The sequence below is a fragment of the Carassius gibelio genome, chromosome A19 (assembly GCF_023724105.1).
Source record: "Carassius gibelio isolate Cgi1373 ecotype wild population from Czech Republic chromosome A19, carGib1.2-hapl.c, whole genome shotgun sequence".
NCBI lineage: Eukaryota > Metazoa > Chordata > Actinopteri > Cypriniformes > Cyprinidae > Carassius > Carassius gibelio.
Window position 1 is genome coordinate 13,499,963 of NC_068389.1, and position 21,008 is coordinate 13,520,970.

Here is a 21,008-nt window from a genome sequence, read left to right on the forward strand (position 1 = left end):
CTATCTTCGCTTTGACCAGATATCCAGGCATCATCTGATGAGGCTTCACGTCATGTTTAAATTCATGATTTTGCAGGAAATTCGTCGGTTAATGATTGTGTTTTGTAACTGGTTGAAGTGATTTATTATTTATAAGTACTTAATATTCATTGGTTTCTTCCCCCTTTTACAATGCTTTTTATTGTTCTGATTGTCTTTCAAGGGCACAAGAAAGAACTTGCAAGTTCTCAGTAGCCCTTTTATATTTCTTTTCTTTTATGAATAATTCTGGTAACACTTTACAATAAGGTTCCATTAGTTAATGTATTAACTAAATTGAACAAACGGTGAACAATACATTTATTAGTGTCTTTGTTCACGTTAGTTAATGAAAATGAACCTTATTGTAAAGAGTTACCATAAATAATATTATACTGATACAAGATGGTTTATTTAGAAATTGCAACAATAAAAATATATATATATATATTTTATTTTATTTGACTTTACCTTACTAGTAAAAAGCATCCCAGTCCTCCTCAGCTAGTGCAACCTGGCAACCTCTTACCACTGTGTGCGCCATTCATTTAACAAATCAATTGTGCTACAATTAACTGTGTTTGCATCAAGAACGCGATCAATTCACATATCTTTAATCTAATAAAAGGCCTTAAAAACAAGCACTGTGATAGACCTATAACACTAACTATACACTCCCAATTTGTTGCTGTTCCAAGAGTGAAGGATATGGCATAAAGATGGAAAATCGATCCTTGTAAGATAAATCCCTCCAACTCAGATTATGTGCCATGATGTTAATCATCTCAACTGTGCAATCGAGATTTCTGCAAACTGTCTCTTTACACATGATAAGCAGCTCTTGTGAAGGTTGTTCGTTGTGTGCTTCTGCAGGGTCAGGTGATGTTCAGGAACGGGGAACGTATGGGAACCATAAAATTCACCCAGTTTCAAGGTAAGTCCATTGGATGGTCATTTTTCATTGTTAACAAGCCTTTTTATAGGAAATGCTGGATCAAATGTTGGTCCTTCAGCCAGTGTTGATCATCCCCCATCTTAAGTGAACATCTCACTCTGTGATAGTGTCACTAAGTAGAATATGTGAGAAAAATATCTCAGCATGAAGACTGTGCCATACATCACATCATAGATAGTCAGCATGCTCTGCGGCAGCATCAGCGCTTAATGGGGTCAGAGAATTCCCCTTCTCAACCCTTTGATGTGATTAATCCATGTGTGTATGTGTGTGTGTGTGTGTGTGTGCGTGTGCGTGTGCGTGTGCGTGTGCGTGTGTGTCCTGAGGGCAGGGGAGATTTACTCTAGTTTGTGGGATTTAATCTCGGAGCAGGGATTCCCCCCTCACACCCCACAGCAGCCGCAGGCCAGCGTTACACACCCTCTTCAGTCTTATCTGCTGCAGCACAGAGGCTCCCCCCATAGTGTGTTACATCACCTCTTCAGACTGTATTTGTAAGCAGGCCGCAGGATCGGAGGACTGTTTGGCTGAGGAGTGATTGAACTGTCTGTCAATATGAAGGCGAATGGCAGTCAGGGAAAACTTGTAAAAAAGAAAGGAGACTCTGTTATTAGCAGTGCACTAGAGAGCGTCTCCTTCTACACCGAGAACAATCACAACTCACACTGGCTCAAAGCGTAAGCTTGCTTTGGGCTCCTTATTTCTTTGGGGTTCTCACTTTATCACTGTGCCTTCTGTCTTCTGTCTCTCTCATTCACTTTAATATTTTCTCAGTCGCTCTCTTTCTCTCTCGTTATTTACTCACATTAACTCACTCACTCATACTCAGAAGTCATTTATTTTACTCATGCTTTCAAATTCTTGTTCAGTCATATATTCATTCACTCTCACAAGCTAGGTTTCCATCGAAAGCTGCGAATTTAACTTAAGAACAAAATTGGAATATTGCATAAAACATTTGCGAATAAGCATACAGTAGTTGCCATCCAATGAGTCAAAGAGAACAAAATCATCACTTCTTGATAGACTGACACTAAATATCACTAAGAACAGTAGGAGAAGCCACCAAATATAATATTTTTATATTAATATTTATTACTTGTGCCTCAGAGCATACAGATGAAAAACAATAAATGCGGTCATTGCTCTTTGGAGGTGGATTCCTGCTGTTTGAGAACACAGTCGTGTTCTGGTAGGCAATTATATTATATTATATAATTATATATATTATATTTATTTACTTTCTAATTTATTAACTGACTTTCTCATTCACTCACTTATTCATTGGAAATATACTAAATGATATTTAAAATCTGAATTTAAACCACTAGACATTATATAGTTGTTGACTTTGTAAATGGTTACAATAAATAAAAATTCATGCAGTCATTCAATTAAATACTGAGGATGTGCCTGGTGGTTATGAGATGCACGACAAATGAAAGCAATATGTATTCTAAAATTGACTCAGAATGTCAACATGTATAATATTCTGGATAGAATTATAGTCTGAATCTTAAAAAAGTCTGTGTCCTTCATACACTACATGATTTTGTCAAAATCCAGACTATGACTTTTCTATAGATTAGGATTGTCAATTCTTGAGTGTAAATTGGGGCAAAGCTTATGTAGCATATTTCAACTTTGGCTCATTAATTGGCTCAATCATTCACTTTTTCACCCATTCACTTTATTCATTAAATGACTGTGCTTTGAGTCATGCACTGAATCACACATTGACTCAGTCTTTCTATCATTCACACAAAAATAATTTCTTAATGAGTTTTTAATTAGTCTTTTAAATTGTTTACCAGTAAAAAAAAAAAAATACTGCAATACTGCTAATAATTTTATTCACTTATTTTCAAACTTATTTTATCTTAAAGTACTGGCAGATTTTTTTTTGTTTATTGTTCTAAATTGTGCTACTTATTTATACTTAAATAAATAAATCTGCCAGTGCAGTAAGACAAAATAAAATTGTGAGAGTTCCAAGTAAATTTAGATACTTTATATGGAAAATAAGACACAAATATTTGTTTAGAGTATGATTTTTGCAGTGCACAATCAGGCGCTTTGCTAATTCTCTCAACATTTCCAATCTCTCTCTCTCTCTCTCTCTCTCTCTTCTTCCCTCACTGTTAAAGGATAGAAAGGGATAGCCCAGGCTGAATATTTAGAGAGGTTCTGATCCTCAATTGAACCTGCCATCCATCTTTAGAGTCTCAGTCTGTCAGATCCTATATCACACGCACTGCCGTCACACACCAAACCATCTGGACAAGACACTCAGAGCCGTTTCTTAACCTAGTTATTTGACAATGACCTCCTGGCAAGAACTGTTTCTGGCTCAGCTGTTTCTTTCTCAATGCTTTTTTGACAAAGCATGACTAACATCAATCTTTCAAGTCATTACAATTGACAACTAATAACTGAACACTGTCTATTAGTTTACATGCTTGCTGTCTTTGTAGTGTCCCATTGATCTCATGGTTAAAGAACCTGAACGATGACATTGTCTACAGCAAAACCATGTACACGGATAGCGCTGAATATTCATAGTCAGTGATTTTCCTGACAAAGCAAGACCGTCTAGAGCACTAAACTTCTAGTTGGGTACCACCATGTACTGTTTAAATTGTTATTCACGTTAAAATTTGGCCTGGCTGAACCCACAGCAGTTATATGGAAAAACCTGAAACCATCAGGTGAATATGAGTTGGCATCTCAATTCATACTCATACAGTAAATGTTTAGCATTAGCAGTCTTGGAAACACACATATACAGTATATCCAGGAGCTAAGTGATAAATATCTTATGTCCCATGTTCTCTGATTTTAAGTGACTTTTCTTCCCTCTGAGTGTAGCAGTCAATACATGAGCAGCTGTGAAGCGCACACAAGGGAGAAATATTGAGTTTTAAAATGGCTTTTGGAATAGACTTTCTTTGTATTTGGCCTCTGACATTAAGTCTTGTTCTGCTGGGAAGTTATTGACACTTAGCTTTATTTGATTGCATCTGTGGACACAGAACCTTAAATTTGACCTAATCATCCTGTTTTTGTCTTTAATACCTAGGTCAGTGGTATTTGGCTTTTTATTTCATCAGCAATAATAAAAACAAAACAAAAAATACGCATCATGGTGATAATTATATGAAAAAGAAAAAAACACTGCACTACAATGGTGTTTTTAGAAGAAGAAATGTGTATTTTTGAAAACTGGTTAATTGACTCATTTTAAATGCTTTCTATTTATATTAGATTAAGTACTGAATGTTTATTTGTTTTTGTACAGTTTGGCAGATTGTCATGTTTTCATATACATATTTTCATGCAAAGGTTTGGGGTCGGTAGTTAAGCAGCACAACTGTTTTCAACTGATAATAATAAGGAATGTTTCTTGAGCACCATTAATTTAAACAATAAACTAATAATATTTCACACTATTAATGTTTAATGTATTTTTGATAAAATAAATGAAGCATTTGAGCAGTAGGGTATGTCATATTTTGCACTAAAATATTTTTTTGGATAATATTGTATTTCCATTTAATTCATAGTAAAATTGGCTAAATATAACAAGTCTAAATATTGACTAAATTTAAAGGAATGTTTTGTCAAAACAAAAAGTGCAAAAATTCACAAACTGCGTCCTTGTCAGTGAAGCTGTTATGTTTTCTGAGTAAAGTAAAGCAGTTTTTCTTAGTGAGATTGTTTCAAATCATTGTTTTTGCAGATTTGCTAATCAGGTGCCTTTTAATGGATGTGCAAATGCATAAGGTTGCAATTTACATATTTTTTCAGGTCAACATAAGCCTGAGCGTTTTGGGACAATCTGTTGGACTAGTTCTGCAGTGGAGTGCACAGAAACTAAATTTACCGTCTATTGTCTTGTTTCTCTCTGGGGGCCGTCGGCTTTGAACACACTGCTCTTATCGCCGCTGTCCTATTGTTTTTGCTGTCTTTCACAGAGGGTCAAGAGGTGAAGGTGGGCGAGTACAATGCCATTGCAGATGTACTGGACCTCATCAACAACACCATCAGGTTCCAAGGTAGGAAAAGCCCCATTTGTGTGTGTTTGTGGGTCAGCATTTGAGTGAGCGAGGGACAGAAGGTTCACACGCCTGCCAATGTTGTGTACTCACTGTTCCATGTGTGGTCATCTGAATAATTCAAGAGGTATTTTTGTTTTCCCACATTGACATTCTTTGGTTTTTTCCTATAATCCCTTCTTTTCTTTTCAAACTGCCTCTGATGGAACTTGTTAAGAGAAATCTTTTGGCAGGCTTACCCTGTAAAGCCTTACATATAGCCAGAATTTATTATTATTATATATATATATATATATATATATATATATTTAAATGGAACAGTTTATTGAACCTAAAGAAATAATAATAATAATAAAAGAAAATCTGCATGTGTTTTTGTTGAGTATTGTATTTGATACATTATGGCTCAAATAGTATATGATATGGGGCTAAAACCGGGGGAGAAAAAAAACACTCAATATACTCGAGCAAAAATATGCAAAACATATAATCTAATTTGATTTAATGGTGATTGCACCAAGAAAGTGTTTCTCAAAAGATATTTTACCAGGATTTTCCATTGATGTTTTTTTAGAAAATCAGTTTAGTAAGTGTTCATCTCAAAATATTAATAACAATATAGTACCTTTTTCTAATGTTTACTTTATAAAAATCAGTAAATATTTCACAGTAAACAGACATGTACCACAATCTGAAGGGGGGAGTTTGTTTTTATAAAGGTACTGAAAAGCCTTTTACAGCCTTAAAAAGTGTGAACTATGGATCAGTAGACATAGATGGTATACAACAGGTTTTTGTTTTGTTAATTTAGAGTCTATAGAAATGTGTATATTAAATGTGGTACAGTAGGGTTACAATGAGCTTTATAGGGTTAAGTGGTGGAAAAAGTTCAAACACTGACCACAACTGAACTGGGTTTTCTAAATTCGGCTTAAAAAGAGTCTAAACCATTATGGTTAAGACTCTTATTTTGAGGAAGTAGCAGTAAAGCCTCACTGTAGTACATGAAAACACCCAGGTTGTCAAGACGCAAGCCATGCAAAAAACTCTTTGACTCATTTTGGTGACTCATTTGGTTTAAGTGCTTGACTGTCTTCCAACTTCTCATTATAATGTAAGATCTAATCGCATCTTACATCATGACCACCCGTCCACAAACATTATGTAACCTTGTGCAGAAATAGAGCTAATATGTCACATTAGTGCCTTGATAACCCCATCAGTTCGCTCTCTAGTTGGCATGGCATTTTAAAGCCTTAGTCATTTAAATTACACAGGAGCGTCTTCCTAGGAGATTTTGAAAGTTTTCTCAGAGGTGACGTTCTTAGATGTGACTCTGAGACTAATTGACTGTGAACCATCATGACTCTTGTAGGTGTTGAGCCGCCCAAGGATCGGACGTTTGTGCGTCTGCAGCGCCGGCAAATAAATGTCCCCCTCTACAGCATCCTGTCTACCATCACTATCCTGGGCATGCTCATGGCAGGAGCCTTTCTCTTCTTTAACATCAAAAACCGCAACCACAGGTCAGTGCTGAGCAAGACTATGAAAGGAAACGTTCAGGAATGAAACGAACAAAAGTACTACTGTTCAAAAGTTTAAACGATAGGAAAAAGTTTGGTCAGTAAGATTTAGTTTTTTTAAATAAATGAATAATTGTATTCATCAAGGATGCATTCATTTAATCAGGAGTAACATTAAAGACATTTATAATGTCACAAAAGATTTCAGTTTCAAAACAAATGCTGTTCTTTTAAACTTTCTATTCATCAAAGAATCGTGGGGGGGAAAAAGTATAATGTTTGAAATGTTTCTTGAGCAGCAAATCAGCATATTAGAATGATTTCTCATGGATCATGTGACACTGAAGTCTGGAGTAATGATGCTGAAAATTCAGCTTTACCATCACAAAAAAAAATTATGTTTTAAAATATTATAAAAGAAAAAAAGATATTTTAAGTTGTAATAATATTTCAAATTTTACAGCTGTTACTTTATTTTTAAAATAAATGTTTATTTATTTATTTATTTACATTTATCTGTGTATCTATATTCTTTTTTATTGCTCTTCTGTTGTCCTGAACCTGAGCCCAATTTGGGTTTTGGATGTGCACATCTATTTATTTATTTATTCAAAAAAATTGTTGATTCCCAGAGGACGTTCTTTAATTTCAAACCTATTCTGATAAATTCTGATAAATTTGTATAAAATTGTTACAATAGTGCAAAATAAAGGCACTTTTGCTAGTGGTTTCAGACTTTTGGATCCTGCTGTGTAGGATACAGTCAAAGGTGTAGATGCACATTTAATTGCAATAGTTAAAAATAAATGAAATGCGAATATTTAATGTATCAGTTGTGTGCTTCCCTCCATCTGCAGGCTGATCAAAATGTCGAGTCCCTATATGAACAACCTGATCATTCTGGGGGGCTTGCTGTCGTATGCCTCCATTTTCCTCTTTGGTCTGGATGGATCTTTTGTGTCAGACAAGGAATTTGAGACCCTCTGTACTGTGAGTAATGACTGATTTATGTGAATCTGATGTGAACAAAGGTAGACTGTGGGTTAGTTGTTACACTTTTTACTCCCATAAACGTTCAGTTTTTGTTTCTGGCGACAAACAGCTATAATGGATAAATTGTCACAATAATAAGCATAATGATTTTAGCGTGAAGAACATTGATAATCATTGTTATAAAGGACTAATTTATAACATTGGTATTTTAAACATGCAAAACCAGGGCTGGAGACTACAAGCGTTTATGCAACTGGACATTTGACTCAAAGCCCTTTAAAGATTGAGACAAGTTCTCCTTAGACAACTAGCCCTGGTCTCCTCTGTATCTGAATATGAACAATTTTCACCTCTGCTTCTCAGACTGTCACCAAACTGAGTAAGCATGATTGGATGTGTCACAATTTGGTTTGGTGACTTACTTTAATTTACAAAATTAATTCACAACAGTGCTCAATGCATCATATGAAATCACATCAACGCTTCAGTCCAAAGTGCATGATCTTCAAACAAGATCCAGAAACAGCACTGCAGTTCCATAAACTGGCATCAAACAATGTCTCCAAGCCAGCAGGCCATCCTCATTGATTCCTGCATTTTACATGCTGAGATTTTCTTTCCCAGGCCAGAGGAGCTCAAAATAAAGAGTACTAGATCTGTGGGAGAGAGCAAGAGAGACAGAAGATGAAGGAAGGACAAAAAAAAAAAAAATATGCCTCGGGAACTTCCACAGAATTCACTACACACCCTGGCACCCAATTTACTTTTCGATAGTGGACATGGGATCATTAGATTTTATGGTTTTGCAGTTTCTGCTGCTTTGTATTCTGTAGATTCTAGGTTTTCGGTGCTGAGAAGAACCTTTGGTAACTTTGCAACTTAGCAACCTTGTTTTACTTTCACATTTAATGTTTTAGGTCCGTACATGGATCCTGATTGTGGGTTACACAACAGCGTTTGGCGCCATGTTTGCAAAGACCTGGAGAGTGCACGCTATCTTCAAGAATGTAAAGATGAAGAAAAAGGTGAGAAATAGGCTTTCAAAGCATGTCAGATACAACACTGCACCATTTACATCTTAAAGGTAAGCATCATGGAGTGACATTGCATGCTAACTGGTCTTAAAACACTGTATCTTTGCAGGTTACACTGGATTGATCTTACAAACAAACCAAAAAAAAAGATTTCAAATCATCATCAATATTTACATTTTTTAAATAAGTTTCTTATATTCACCAAGGTTGCATTTATTTAATCAAAAATACTGTTAAAAAAAAAAACAGTATTATTGTGAAATATTGTTATATTTTAAATCAGTTTTTAAAATGTAATCTATTCAAAGGCAGCTACATTTTAAACAGAAAATTGTTGTGCCGCTTAATATTTTTGTGGGAACTGTGATAATTATTTGATAAATAGAAAGTTCAAAGGAAAATAATTTATTTGAAATAGAAATCTTTTTTAACATTGTAAATGTCTGTACTGTCACTTTTGGTCAATTTAATGCATCAATGCTGAATAAAAGTATTAATTTTCTTAACTTTCTGACCCCAAACTGAACAGCAGTGTATATTATCACCTCTAGTGTCTACTTTTAGTCATATGGCATAACTGATTGGGTTCCAGTGAGGCAGAACACGTAGTAACTGGAATAATTTGTCATCTGACACATAATGGTCACACTTCAGTGCATTTAAATGGTGGTTATGATTTAGAAGAATTATAATGGCAAAAACAGAACAGAAAAATACTGCAGTTTATACATGAATGTGGGAATGGAGAGGAAGATAATGAGATGGAGAAACAATGAAAGAGAGGGATAATTAAAAAAAGGAGATACAATTTCCATGCTTAAAATATCATGGAAAAGCAGCGTTGCCACTGAGCTGCCAGTTGTCTCATTTTTTCACTGCCCAAAAGCTAAAATATAGAAATGCTGTCTTCACTTAGGGTCATTTAGCTGTCTCCATGCTCAGGTTCCTGACACATCCAGAATCAGCCAGTACTGCCAGTGCTAACCAATGAATCTCTGATCTCTTCTAAAGAACAGCGTCTTCCTGCTCTGTTAGAAAGTCTTCAGTCGTCTGTGTGGGAACCGTTTTGGGGCATAGCTACGCATGCACAAGCGCATCCAACTCTTTAACACAACAGATTCAAGCATGCACACTGACCTCCTTTCATACACTGTTTCTCTCGTTGCTCTTGTTTTTCAATGCAGTGTAAGAATGGGGCGAGTGAAGCAGCTGATACCGTATGACAGTGCTGTAAAGGATGGCTAGCCATGGCTGGCCATGTTTATTTATAGAGTTTGCAGGCTACTTCCACTGCTATAGTCAGAATCAGTAGGATGAGATCAAGAGAAGCATACACAGAAAGAGAAAGTAAGACAGAGAGTGATAAACAGAGAAAGTAAGACAGGTAAGGCAGAGAACTAGCCATAACTTCAAAGTAATCTTCCAGGTTCAATACAATGTTATTTTATAGAATTTATTAATATTTTGAATTAGCTTTTATATTATATTTTCAGTTTCAGTTTTTATTATCATTTTTGTTTGCTTTGTAAACCCCTTTCACACTGCATGTTGGACACGGAAAATTGCAGGAACATTGCTGGGTCACCTTATGTGTGAACGCAAACACGTCCCGGGATTGATTCGGGGATTGATCCCGGGTCGGGTACCTAGTAACATTGCCGGGTTCAGTCCCGGAACGAGCGCTGTGTGAACAAAAGCCAGAATTAATGCAATACGTGAAATTGCATAGTCATGAACAACCATCAATCGCTTAAATAACCCTCGCACAGAGTTCCTCATTGAGGTTAAAATTATTTTAGATACATCAGTTCAGCTCAGTCTGAAGGTACGTTACTTGTGTTTACTGTGTAAAGGGGTTCCCTTTGTTGTCGCCGAAAATGGGGGTTTCAGTAGTCGTTGAAGTGCCGTCTTGGGTGGGAAGCCCATGGTTTTGTCTGACAATGCGGAGTTCATTTTGGTGCATCTACATCTGTAAAAGACTGTTTCTGTGCCATTCTTTGACATAAGGACATGTTCTGTGGAGACCAGAGGTTAAAAGGTCCCTTTAAAGGAATTTCAGTTTGATTCTTTTCTTCTAAGTGGAGGGAAGTCAATCCAAAGAGCCTGTGATCGTGATTACTATCATTGGTTTACATTTGACGGTCATGCTGTTCATCTCTTTGACCATCATTCTTGATTACTTGCCCCAAATTTGACAATCTCCTTTCCGAATTGGAATTGTCAATAATGTTTTTTTGTTCTAATGTTGATAGCTGTTCAAGCTGCTAGTTAGTGGACTGGTTTGCGACTTTTGGCGTTAAGATTTTATTTACAACATCCGGTTGTATTGAGCCTTTCTGTGGAATTCGGCTCCTCATGTTTCAACCCTGCTCCCGATCAAATCTTTAATTTGTCTGGTTCATTCTGATACCCTACAGATATTAGTAATTTTGTTATATGCGTTTGTAATTTTTATTGATTTAACTTTTTTTATTTTTTTATTTTAATATTTCTATGTACAGTAGCTTTAATTAATTAATAATTTTTTAATGTACTTTTTTTACGTCAACTTAAACTTATTTTATTTCATTTATCCGCCAAGGTACGTTTTCTTCTAATATTTATATTTTATTTTATATCAAATTTTTTTCAGTCAACAAATAATATTAATAGTTTTAGTTTCGGTTACCAATTACAGAACTGCTTCAATTCGTATTTTACAATATTGGCAGCATTTGTGGCATGCCGATTACCATAGCTTTAGCTTTTTTTCCAGTTTTCTAAGACATATTTACAATCTAAGTAAACTAGGCAAAGGCTTTTTAAATGCTGAAATGCAAAACTTGTATTTTTGTTAAAGTTTGTTTATTAAGTATAAAGGTTTTGAGGTAACTAAACATTCCAAGTGATTATTAAGCAATTCTATCAAATATTTAAGTCTTAAGCTTTACTTTTAAAACTGTTGAAACTGAAAAGCTGGTAGTGAGCTGACTCCCGCTCCATACAGTGATGGACTGCTGGGCTTTAGCACTCTAAAGCCAAGGCTGCTGTCAGGACTGTGTTTTGTGAGTGTTCATGTGGGTGTGCCATCTTTTTATTAAGCTGAGAAGCAGTCTCACAGTATGTGACTCCGCGGACAGCCCATTACAAATCAGCTTCCATTCAATGCAGGTCCGGCAGTCCGAGGGGCCTGTAACAGTCTCTTCTTGCCTCGGGGCTCAGCGAGGGCTATGTCAGTCACCTCGATGGGTCGTACATCTGCCTCTGCCAGATTTAAATCTGATATAGGGACAAAGGGAGATGGAGCAGATAAACTCTCAAATACACATGCATAACTGTACTACACACAGTCATGCTTGTTTCTTGTTTAGTTGTTTCTATTGTGTAGATTTTAGTTGAATAAAGATGTGTTTATCTTCTGTAAAATGAGTTGGACCACAGATAGTCTTAAAGAGATAGTTCAGCCAAAAACTATAATTCTTCAACATTTACTCAATACCAAGGTTGCCCATTGTTGTTTTGGACCAATTAACTTTCAGCACATGTACAAAAACACTTCAGATGTTCTTCAAAAGTGTATGGAATTTCCTTGCAAATTATGACTCTTTCATGAATTGGTCAATGGTACTTCTCTCAATAGATGTCTAGATGTTAAGTAAATAGCTGTTTGTCACTTAAAGCTATCATATGACTTCAGGCTTGGTATATAGTGCATTGGTCAAATGGAGTTCTTTTTGAAAACATTTGCAGTGATTTTACAAATTCCTTTTGGAGCTTAAAAGACCTGATGGTGAGTTCACACACATTTTTTAGATTGAATTGAGCCTTGAATTTATTTCAAGATAAAATCAGTCTGATTTCTCTCTTTTTACAGCATTTATACACAGTTATATTCAATATTGTATGGCAAAAACCTGCATGCGCACTTGCATACTGCATCATGCAACATTCAGAGACTCTGACTACATTATGGAACACACAGTGTCACAAATAGATGGCATCAGAGATGTGTTCATCTGTAAATTCAATCAGACACAAGCACATGATGGCCTGCATAACTTAGACTGAGCACAAACACAGTCTGACACTAATGCACCACATGCTCTTGTAGACCTGCAGCAATAATCTTGTACAAATGATGAGCAATTTGAATTGTGAATACAAAAGCTTAAGCAGAGCTATTGTGTCTTCAAACTAAATGTTGGGTTACAAGCTCATAATTAGCAACATTAAAGATGAAGTGTGTCATTCTTTTGTTGCTAAAGCACAACTTCCCAGTTTAATTTACATGGTTGTCTATAATTAAGTTATTTGTGTTAGTGTTTGTTTAAAGGAATAGCTCAACCAAATATTTCAATTCTGGCATTACTTAATCAACCTCATGTCGTTCCAAACCTGTGTGACTTTATTCTGCAAAACACAAAACGGAAATTATAAGCAACAAAACATTTTATTTATTTTTTTATTTGTTTCATATAATGAACAACATTGGACCCCATTGAGTTTCATTGAAAAGACACTGAGGCGGTTTTGTGCATATCTTCTTTTGTGCTCTGCAGAAGAAAGTCATTGAGGTTTGGAACGACATGAGGAGAATGAGAAAATGATGACTGGATTTACACTTTTGGGTGAACTATCGCTTTAATTGGTCTGTCGTGTCAACTAATGGCTCTGCCAATGGTTTGTGTTTGGTGTGGTACTACCAATGGCAAATTCCATTTTTTTTGCCATTTTTGCACCTCTGATTAAACAGACACTGAGTTGTTTACATTTATTTTTGTGCAAATTGCAATCTTGTTGGCAGAGGCTACTTACACGAACTCCACCCACCATTGCCTGGTAGGGCCAGACAGACTGACAAAAGAAACCACTCTGGTAGAGGGGTGTGAAGAGTCAGGACATTTCATTTACCTTTAGACATGAACAACCCACATTCGATAGGGTCCCAAATCCCCAATATGCTGAGGTGCAAAGAGTATCTGCCACTGTTTACACCAAGTATAAATAGCTTAGGGCAAATAACCTCTGCCTTAAGTTCAGGGGATATTTGTAGCTGCAAAATGTGGAGGTGGGGTTTAGGGCTGCCATTCGCTTTTTTGATCCATCATCACCTTCCGTTTGCCGAGATGAAAGGAGATTTTGTGCAATAAAGTGAAGATCAGTGGTCATACGGCATTGCTTTCAGTGATGGTGCTGATGTGTTCTGAAGTATCATGATCCTGTGTTATTTCAAATGTCTTTCCATTTAATGAAACCATCAACCTTTGTTTTTTTTGTAGATAAAGAGCATCTGCTCAATGGTCACAGAATAACACACCAACTCCTTGTTTCCCACGACGCATGGTTTTTACCATTGGTAAGCCATCAAAAGACATCAGATCAAAACGAGTTGGCGTTTTTATTCTGAATCATGGAAGAATTTGTCCATTCCCCGCCGTCTGATTCCTCTAGAATACACGCAGGCCTCCTCATGGTGACCTTTCCTTTGATTTGGGTTCTGTTCAGGTCAACCACTGTTAAATAGAAGAAAAGAGAAAAAGATCAGACAGGAGCAGGGCTTTCATCCACAAAGGTTCAGAATGCTAGAGAAGATCGTGTGTTTGAATTGAGCGAACAGTCCATTGATGGTTCTTCCCATCTCTGGGTCTTTCTCATCCCTTAATCACCTCGTCCATTGCTTTTCCTTTTTTTCTCTTCCAGATTATCAAGGACCAGAAGCTCTTTATCATCGTGGGTGGGATGTTGCTGATTGATTTGTGCATCCTCATATGCTGGCAGATCGTGGATCCCCTGAAAAGAACTGTGGAAGAGTACAGCTTGGAGGCGAGTCTGATTGCTTATTATTAATGTTGTACGTAACAATTCAGCAGAATCCCTTCACCGGGTCATAATGGTTAATCAATCTCAATTAAATCATAGTCACAGGGAGCTGGGATCATTGAGGAGTACGTAGCGGCCAAGGTTTTATTACCGTCTGCATTATTTTTGGTTCAGGAAGTAAGATGTCCTGCACCGCCCCCACATCTATGGCGGTTGGAGACGCAGGCCAGCTGGAATGTGGGACATTGGCACAATTGTTTGGAAAAAAGACACTTGGATGAGCCTGTCCCGTGCTGACACACAGAGAGGGAAGTGTGTTGTTGAGCAGGGCTTCAAAATAGGCTGGACATTTGGAATGTCTGCTTGCTTTAGTCATGTGCATTTAGTCATGTGGGTTCATAGAATTTAGTCAGACACTGTCGCAAATGATTGTATGTGTTGAGCTGGAAGCAAAGGTAAAATGGACAATGTCAGACCTGATTCTGTAGTACAGTACGTAGTTGTGCACTGTAGTGTTTTTTACTAAAAGCAATAGTTTACCCCAAAATAAGAATTTTGTCATAATTTCCTCACCATCATGTCATTTCAAAACTTGTAATTTTGGTTCATGTTTAAATATCAAATTAAGAAGGTATTTTAATGAACCTGAAAGCTGTCTGTGCCTCAATTTAACGTCAGATTATCACAACTTTGAAGATACAAAAATGCCATAAATGTATTGTAAAATTAATTTATATGAAAGAGTATTTTAAGTTTTTATTTTAAGCATCCATGTTAACCATATTTGGTATGCTTTATGCATGTTTGTAATAATAATTAAAAAAACCTAAATTAAATCTAACAAAATTGGGATTAAGCTACTTGATTCATTTGGATTTCATTTTGGTTACCTGGACTTTCAAAGGAAGGACAGACACTTCAGAAATTTCGTTTTTGGTGAACTATTCCTTTAAAGGCATGTTTTCAATGACATCCAACTTTCCATTTCATCTGCCTGTCTCTTCTAGAGGTGTATGATCCCTGTTCTTAGTGTGTTAAAGAGTACGTCTAGTGACTAACAGGTGATGTGGCTGAGTGGCCATCACACTGATGGAATCATGAGCGCTGTCTCTCTGGAGAATTCTCGGCAGGGAGATTAGCGCAGATTGATTGATGCTAGGACAGGGCCCATAAAATTTCCCTTCACTCTAGGGTGTTTAGATGAGCTTCTCCTTCCTCGTCTTCCCCGTCCTCTACTGTATACAATATGTAGTTTATTTCAGCCCATAAGAATTTCTTAGAGGTCAAATGGTTGCATTTTACCATTTATTTGGGCTTAAAGCAAGCCATTTAAGTGGCATTCATAGGGATAGATATTTATTATTAATGAAGAGTTTAAAAGTCATGAATTTTCTATGAAAGTCAGTGGTCTGATGCCAATATTTAGCAGTGACTGTTGGGTACAGTGAATTTCAAATTTATTGTGCCCTGATATTGTTGAGTTAAGCACAACTATTAGTAACCAGCAGTACAGCAGTTTGGCAACGCATTAACAGTTGAATCCCTGTCAGTGCCAATGCAACTTTAAAGCTTATGTGATTTTTAAGAATCGCTACATGACTTTTGGCTTTGGAATAAACCATTGTTCACTGTTGTGTACACTGAGTAGTGTTTATTTAAAATTAAGTAATGTCTGTGAGGCCAGCGACAATTACAGTGGACAGTCTGTCAGGAACTTGAAACAGAAGAACAGAAACAGATCTGAGTGCAGCGGACAGCATTGATGTGAGGCAAACTTCTGTGTTTAGAGCTTCACAAACTAACATTAACAAATCACATAAATATATAGATTTATGAAACAACTAAATATCTGTAGAACTGATCCTAAAATTGTAATTATAAAAGTTCATTGACATGATGTTTGTCAACTACCCACAAACGGAAGGATCAGAGAAAATGAGATTTTCAGATCTTAAATAATGGTAGCTTGCCAAACAAAATGTTTCTCCTTGTGGATATTGGTATGTGTTCTAGAATAGAGATAGATTGGGAGCACAAGTTCAATGTATATCCTAAGTGTTTCTCTGGTCTGATGAAGGACAAACTGTGGAGGGGCTGATTAGAATTCAGCAGGTTTCCCCTGCAACACTCACCGTTCTCGGTCCTGTTCTGCAGCAAGCGCAGTTTGCCTGCACACAGTATTGCAGTGTGGCATTGCCATGGCAACAGCAAAGGTTTCTGACACCCATAAATCAGTGCTGTCACTGCTGATCCCCTAGACAAAAATACAGGCAAAGGCTTTGGACAGGCGCTGTAATGACAGGTACCTAGAAATACACACACATGATGACATGCAAAGTATGTAGAATTTGTGTAAGATGTTCAGTGTATCTTGTACAAAATAAATGCACAAATTTGGAGTAGATTAATATGCTCCTATTCTCGAAATCAAAAGAATAAATACTTTTACTCTGAGGGTGAATTCACAAAACATTTGCATTTTTTCATGCAATATTCCAGTTTAAAAACTCACTTCTTATTCAATTAGCACTCATAATACAGTTTATCCAGTTGCAAAATATTGCTCCACTGTGAATATTTAAGTTAAGTCATTGTCATATTTTTTTTTAGCACAAGCTATGTAAATTTGGCTCATTATAGCACCCTATTCACAAAAGTCAGCTGTATTTACCCATGTAATTAATGGTGAGCCATTCCTGCTTCTAGAAAGCAGATGAATATTATTTAAAAAAAGATGTTTGTGTACATTTTCTATCAATCATGGCAACAGTAATCCATCAAAATATGATGATGGATGAAATGATATGCCCATTTTGTGTCCAGATTTCTGAACACAGAAAACACAGGAACACATTTCCATGAAATAAGACTCTCTCTCTGCCTAGTCTTCCTGAGTGAAAGTGAGCCGTCTGTCAAATTGTCTGAAGTGTTAAAATAACAGTTTCAGACTGAGGACAAGCAGACAGCCATGAGTCCCCAGGATTTTCAAGTGCAAATGCTTATTTTATGAGGAACCTTAATACAGGAAATAATTGGTCTAAACATGTGTGCTTCCATTATGGAGTGATTTAGACACAGGTCTGGAGTGTGCTGAGATCTGCTCTGACTGTACAGCGGGGAAGACCCACTTTGCTAGCAGAGGATCTAATGAATAGGCACACATAGCATTTTGGGTACATTTGATCGACTTCTGTTCATTTTATATTGAGATAATGACCTTATATCCACAAGCTTTTGCTTTTATGAACCACATTTTACAAGAGACTTGTGTATACTTCAAGTGGCTCAAATACCAACATTGAATGAAAGTAAAAAGAAATAGCTGTAAAAAATGTATTTATTAATTTATCCAGTCATTATTTATTTTTATTTTTTTATAATGTTTGCCGTTCCTCAAAATACTGGTGATTTGAGGTTTTACTATTGAGGTTTTACACAATGACCCACACACACTCCTGCTAAATGATCAAAGACAAGAGTTTTGGTAAGAAATGCAAAAGAAAAGAAAAGAAAATCAACTCAAAAATCAGTGGGGTTTTTACTAGCATAGACATGACCCTCGGACAGGTCTTTTTTTTTATTTATGTTTTCTCAGCTTCTCAACAACATCCTTTTATTCACTTTTGTTTAAGAATGTCTCAGTAGAGCTCGTAACACAGGGATAAAAACCCATCTGTCCATTTGTGTCCTCCTCAGCCTGTTTTGTGTATGATGTGTTTGGACATTTGCAGAAGTGTGTGTGCGTGTCTTCAGTAATCTGAAAGGCCTTGTAAGACTCTTTATGTTAAAGGCTTTGGTTTGTCAGGAATCAGTGGCTCAACAAAACAAACTGGGTCATTTAGTGCTGAAAAGCTACCTACCTGACTCCTCAATTGATCATCTGTGAGGAAACAGCAGGAAACCTTGCTTTCAGGAGCAACCGGATCATGTGGACATGGTTATTGTCTGCTGTACCCATCAGTCATTTCAGCAGGAGCTGGTTGAGGCTTTGCTAATGGTGCCAAAGATGATTGATGGCAGTTTATCGAGTTTATATGTAACATAATCCTGAATGTGTCTTTGTTGAATGTTTAATGTGGCAGGTCCTATTAGATGCATGTGCTTTGGGCATTACCGCTAAGCTTTATGAAATCCAGTTTGTGATCCAAGAAAGTGTCTCTCTCTCTCTCTCTCTCTCTCTCTCTCTCTCTCTCTCTCTCTCTCTCTCTCCATTTCCCTTAAATCATCATGTCTTGCCTTTGTCTTTTGCATTTATGTGGTCTGGATAAGCAGACTCCGTCTCTCGGCTCATTATTGCTATGCGTCTGCTGATTGAGCATGAGAGGGATGCAATTTACCAATTAGAGACCTTCTAAATTATACAGTATCAAGGATTCCTGTACTTAGAAAGAAGCGCTGTCCATCAGGGCCATCTGATACAGATTTTTAAGGACCTGAGACCCCTGCCACTGAAGATGGGGTTGTTTATGCAGCTGCTTCAAGAGATTTGGAGCTCTCTGAAGCCCATTTATTACACACTGACATGCCAACAGGGTGAATTCAGGTCAGTTTGGCAACTCTTAATGTCTCTGTGGCAAAAAAAAAAGAGCCCAGTTATCCTCAGTTCACCCTAGAAGTTTTGGTATAATTCAGCCATTACTCCAGTGTTCAGTGTCACATGATTGTACAGAAACCATTGTGGTACTCAAGAAACATTTCTTCAAAACAAGGTACATTTATCTAAATTGCTGAGAATTATGTTCATTTTTCTTACCCCAGTTTTATCTTTGAAGCACCAATCCAACTAATTTTAGTGAGGTTTATTTTGCTCGTATTTTGCTTCGTTTTCTTGTTTTATACATGTAGAAAATAAGATGGAAATTCTGACTTAGAACCTGATTTTTTGCAGTGTTATCCAGAGATGGGCATGAGTACCCAACACAAGCAGAACGAGTGAGCATTAAAACATTGATTTTACATGATCATACATGATGCAACTGAATGGAATGGAGTGCACGGTCTTTAAAATGTTCACTGAATCTTCCCACAAGACAAAATATGCCTCATGTTTAGAATTCTGTTGTAACAGGGCATTTAATAATGATCCTGTGAGACATTGAAAAGAAAGAAAAACAGCAAGACACAATACAGACATCTCAAGTAGCCTACTCCGAAAGGTACTCATCACTCCCCATCATTTCATGTCTTATTGCTACCATACTATAAATGTGAAAAAAAGAGAAATCTTGAACAATACTCTGTCTCTGTCTCTTACTCTGTCTCTCCTTCACTCTCTCTCTCTTTTGGTCCTGAACAGACACTCTCAATCACGGCCCCAGACAGATCCATTACACTCAGCTCTGCAGCTCCCTTTTTACAAAGAAGAAAATCCATTAGTATGTGTGTGTGTGTGTGTGTGTGTGTGTGTTTTGAGAGTGAACATGAGGGCATGTAATAGAAAGAAAGATGGAGAGAGAAACACACAAATGCAATATCTCAGTGTCCTCCATGTGCCTCCACTACAGCTGTTTTTAAGCACTGACATCACACAGATGCATGTTTCTGTGTCTGTGTGTGTGTGTTTGGGAAAATATGCTGCAGTTCTTACCGGGAAGTATTTGCCATAGTTCTTGTATAGTTTATAGTGACTAGGAACACATTAGTATTTGTAGTAAAACCCACAGAATAAATAGAAAAAGTAGATTCCTTAATTCCCTTAATAGTTTAATATAGCACTTCCAAATTTCCATAGTAAATTTATCCCAGATTCATCCCAATCCCCCCACTAATTACTATCCATAAAATAAAAATTTACTAACATGTTAAAACATTAAATAATTGAATTATAGTTTAATTCTTTTATATATACTGTATGCTTTAAATAATTTTGGAAAAACTACAATTTACTAACAATTTAGTAATTATAATGATTTTGAATACTTATTTTCTGATAATTACACTATGCTTTACAGACCTTAAATAAACAAAACCGCTTTATGTCAAGTCAGATATGACTGAAAGACTTGCGGTTCAGTCGGTTCATTCAATGAAGGATTCGTCAGACTGGTTCAAACCAATAACAGGTGAGTTTCTGAGACTTTTCTATGGTTATTCAATAACCGTTCTGATGGATTCAGTTAGTTCATTCAGTAAAGGGTTCATCAGACTGATTCAAACATATCATTCAAACATATGAATGATATATAATTTATTATAAGAACTGACTAATCTATTTATGAATAATGTTTCAATTCATGTTTATTGTGCAGCCAGCGCATAAGAAAAATCTGCCTTTACATTATATCATCACAATCAGACCGCAATCTAACAACTTTGATTTTAAATAAATATAAATAAATATAGTTTATTTTGCTGTGTTGCATGAATGATGTGAAGTTATGAAACTATGGGGCTGTTTAATACAACTGGTTGTCACAGGTGAGTCTTTTAGCACTACTATTAAGAAAGTGTTGAGTAAATGTGTTTATAATAAAATAAAATAAAAAGTTTTAAAATAACGGCATGAGGTTCTTATAACATTCATATGGGGCAATGGACAGGCTGTTCATTAGTGTAGCGAGGGCAGCAGTATGAACTGCATTCTGCTCCCTCGTGTGCACATCTTTCTTGCTACATCAGCCGTGTGGTGGCA

At 36.5% G+C, this 21,008-nt stretch overlaps 1 protein-coding gene across 1 annotated transcript in view; it reads left to right on the forward strand.

Moving 5' to 3' along the window:
* The window catches only part of LOC127935017 (gamma-aminobutyric acid type B receptor subunit 2-like), a 177,992-nt gene that overhangs the window by 125,146 nt on the left and 31,838 nt on the right, over window positions 1-21,008 (forward strand). Inside the window, exons 8-13 of the mRNA XM_052532601.1 lie at window positions 892-952; window positions 4,948-5,028; window positions 6,404-6,554; window positions 7,409-7,541; window positions 8,462-8,569; window positions 14,258-14,380. Coding sequence (XP_052388561.1) covers window positions 892-952; window positions 4,948-5,028; window positions 6,404-6,554; window positions 7,409-7,541; window positions 8,462-8,569; window positions 14,258-14,380 — 657 coding nt within the window. The remainder of the gene's footprint in view (window positions 1-891; window positions 953-4,947; window positions 5,029-6,403; window positions 6,555-7,408; window positions 7,542-8,461; window positions 8,570-14,257; window positions 14,381-21,008) is intronic.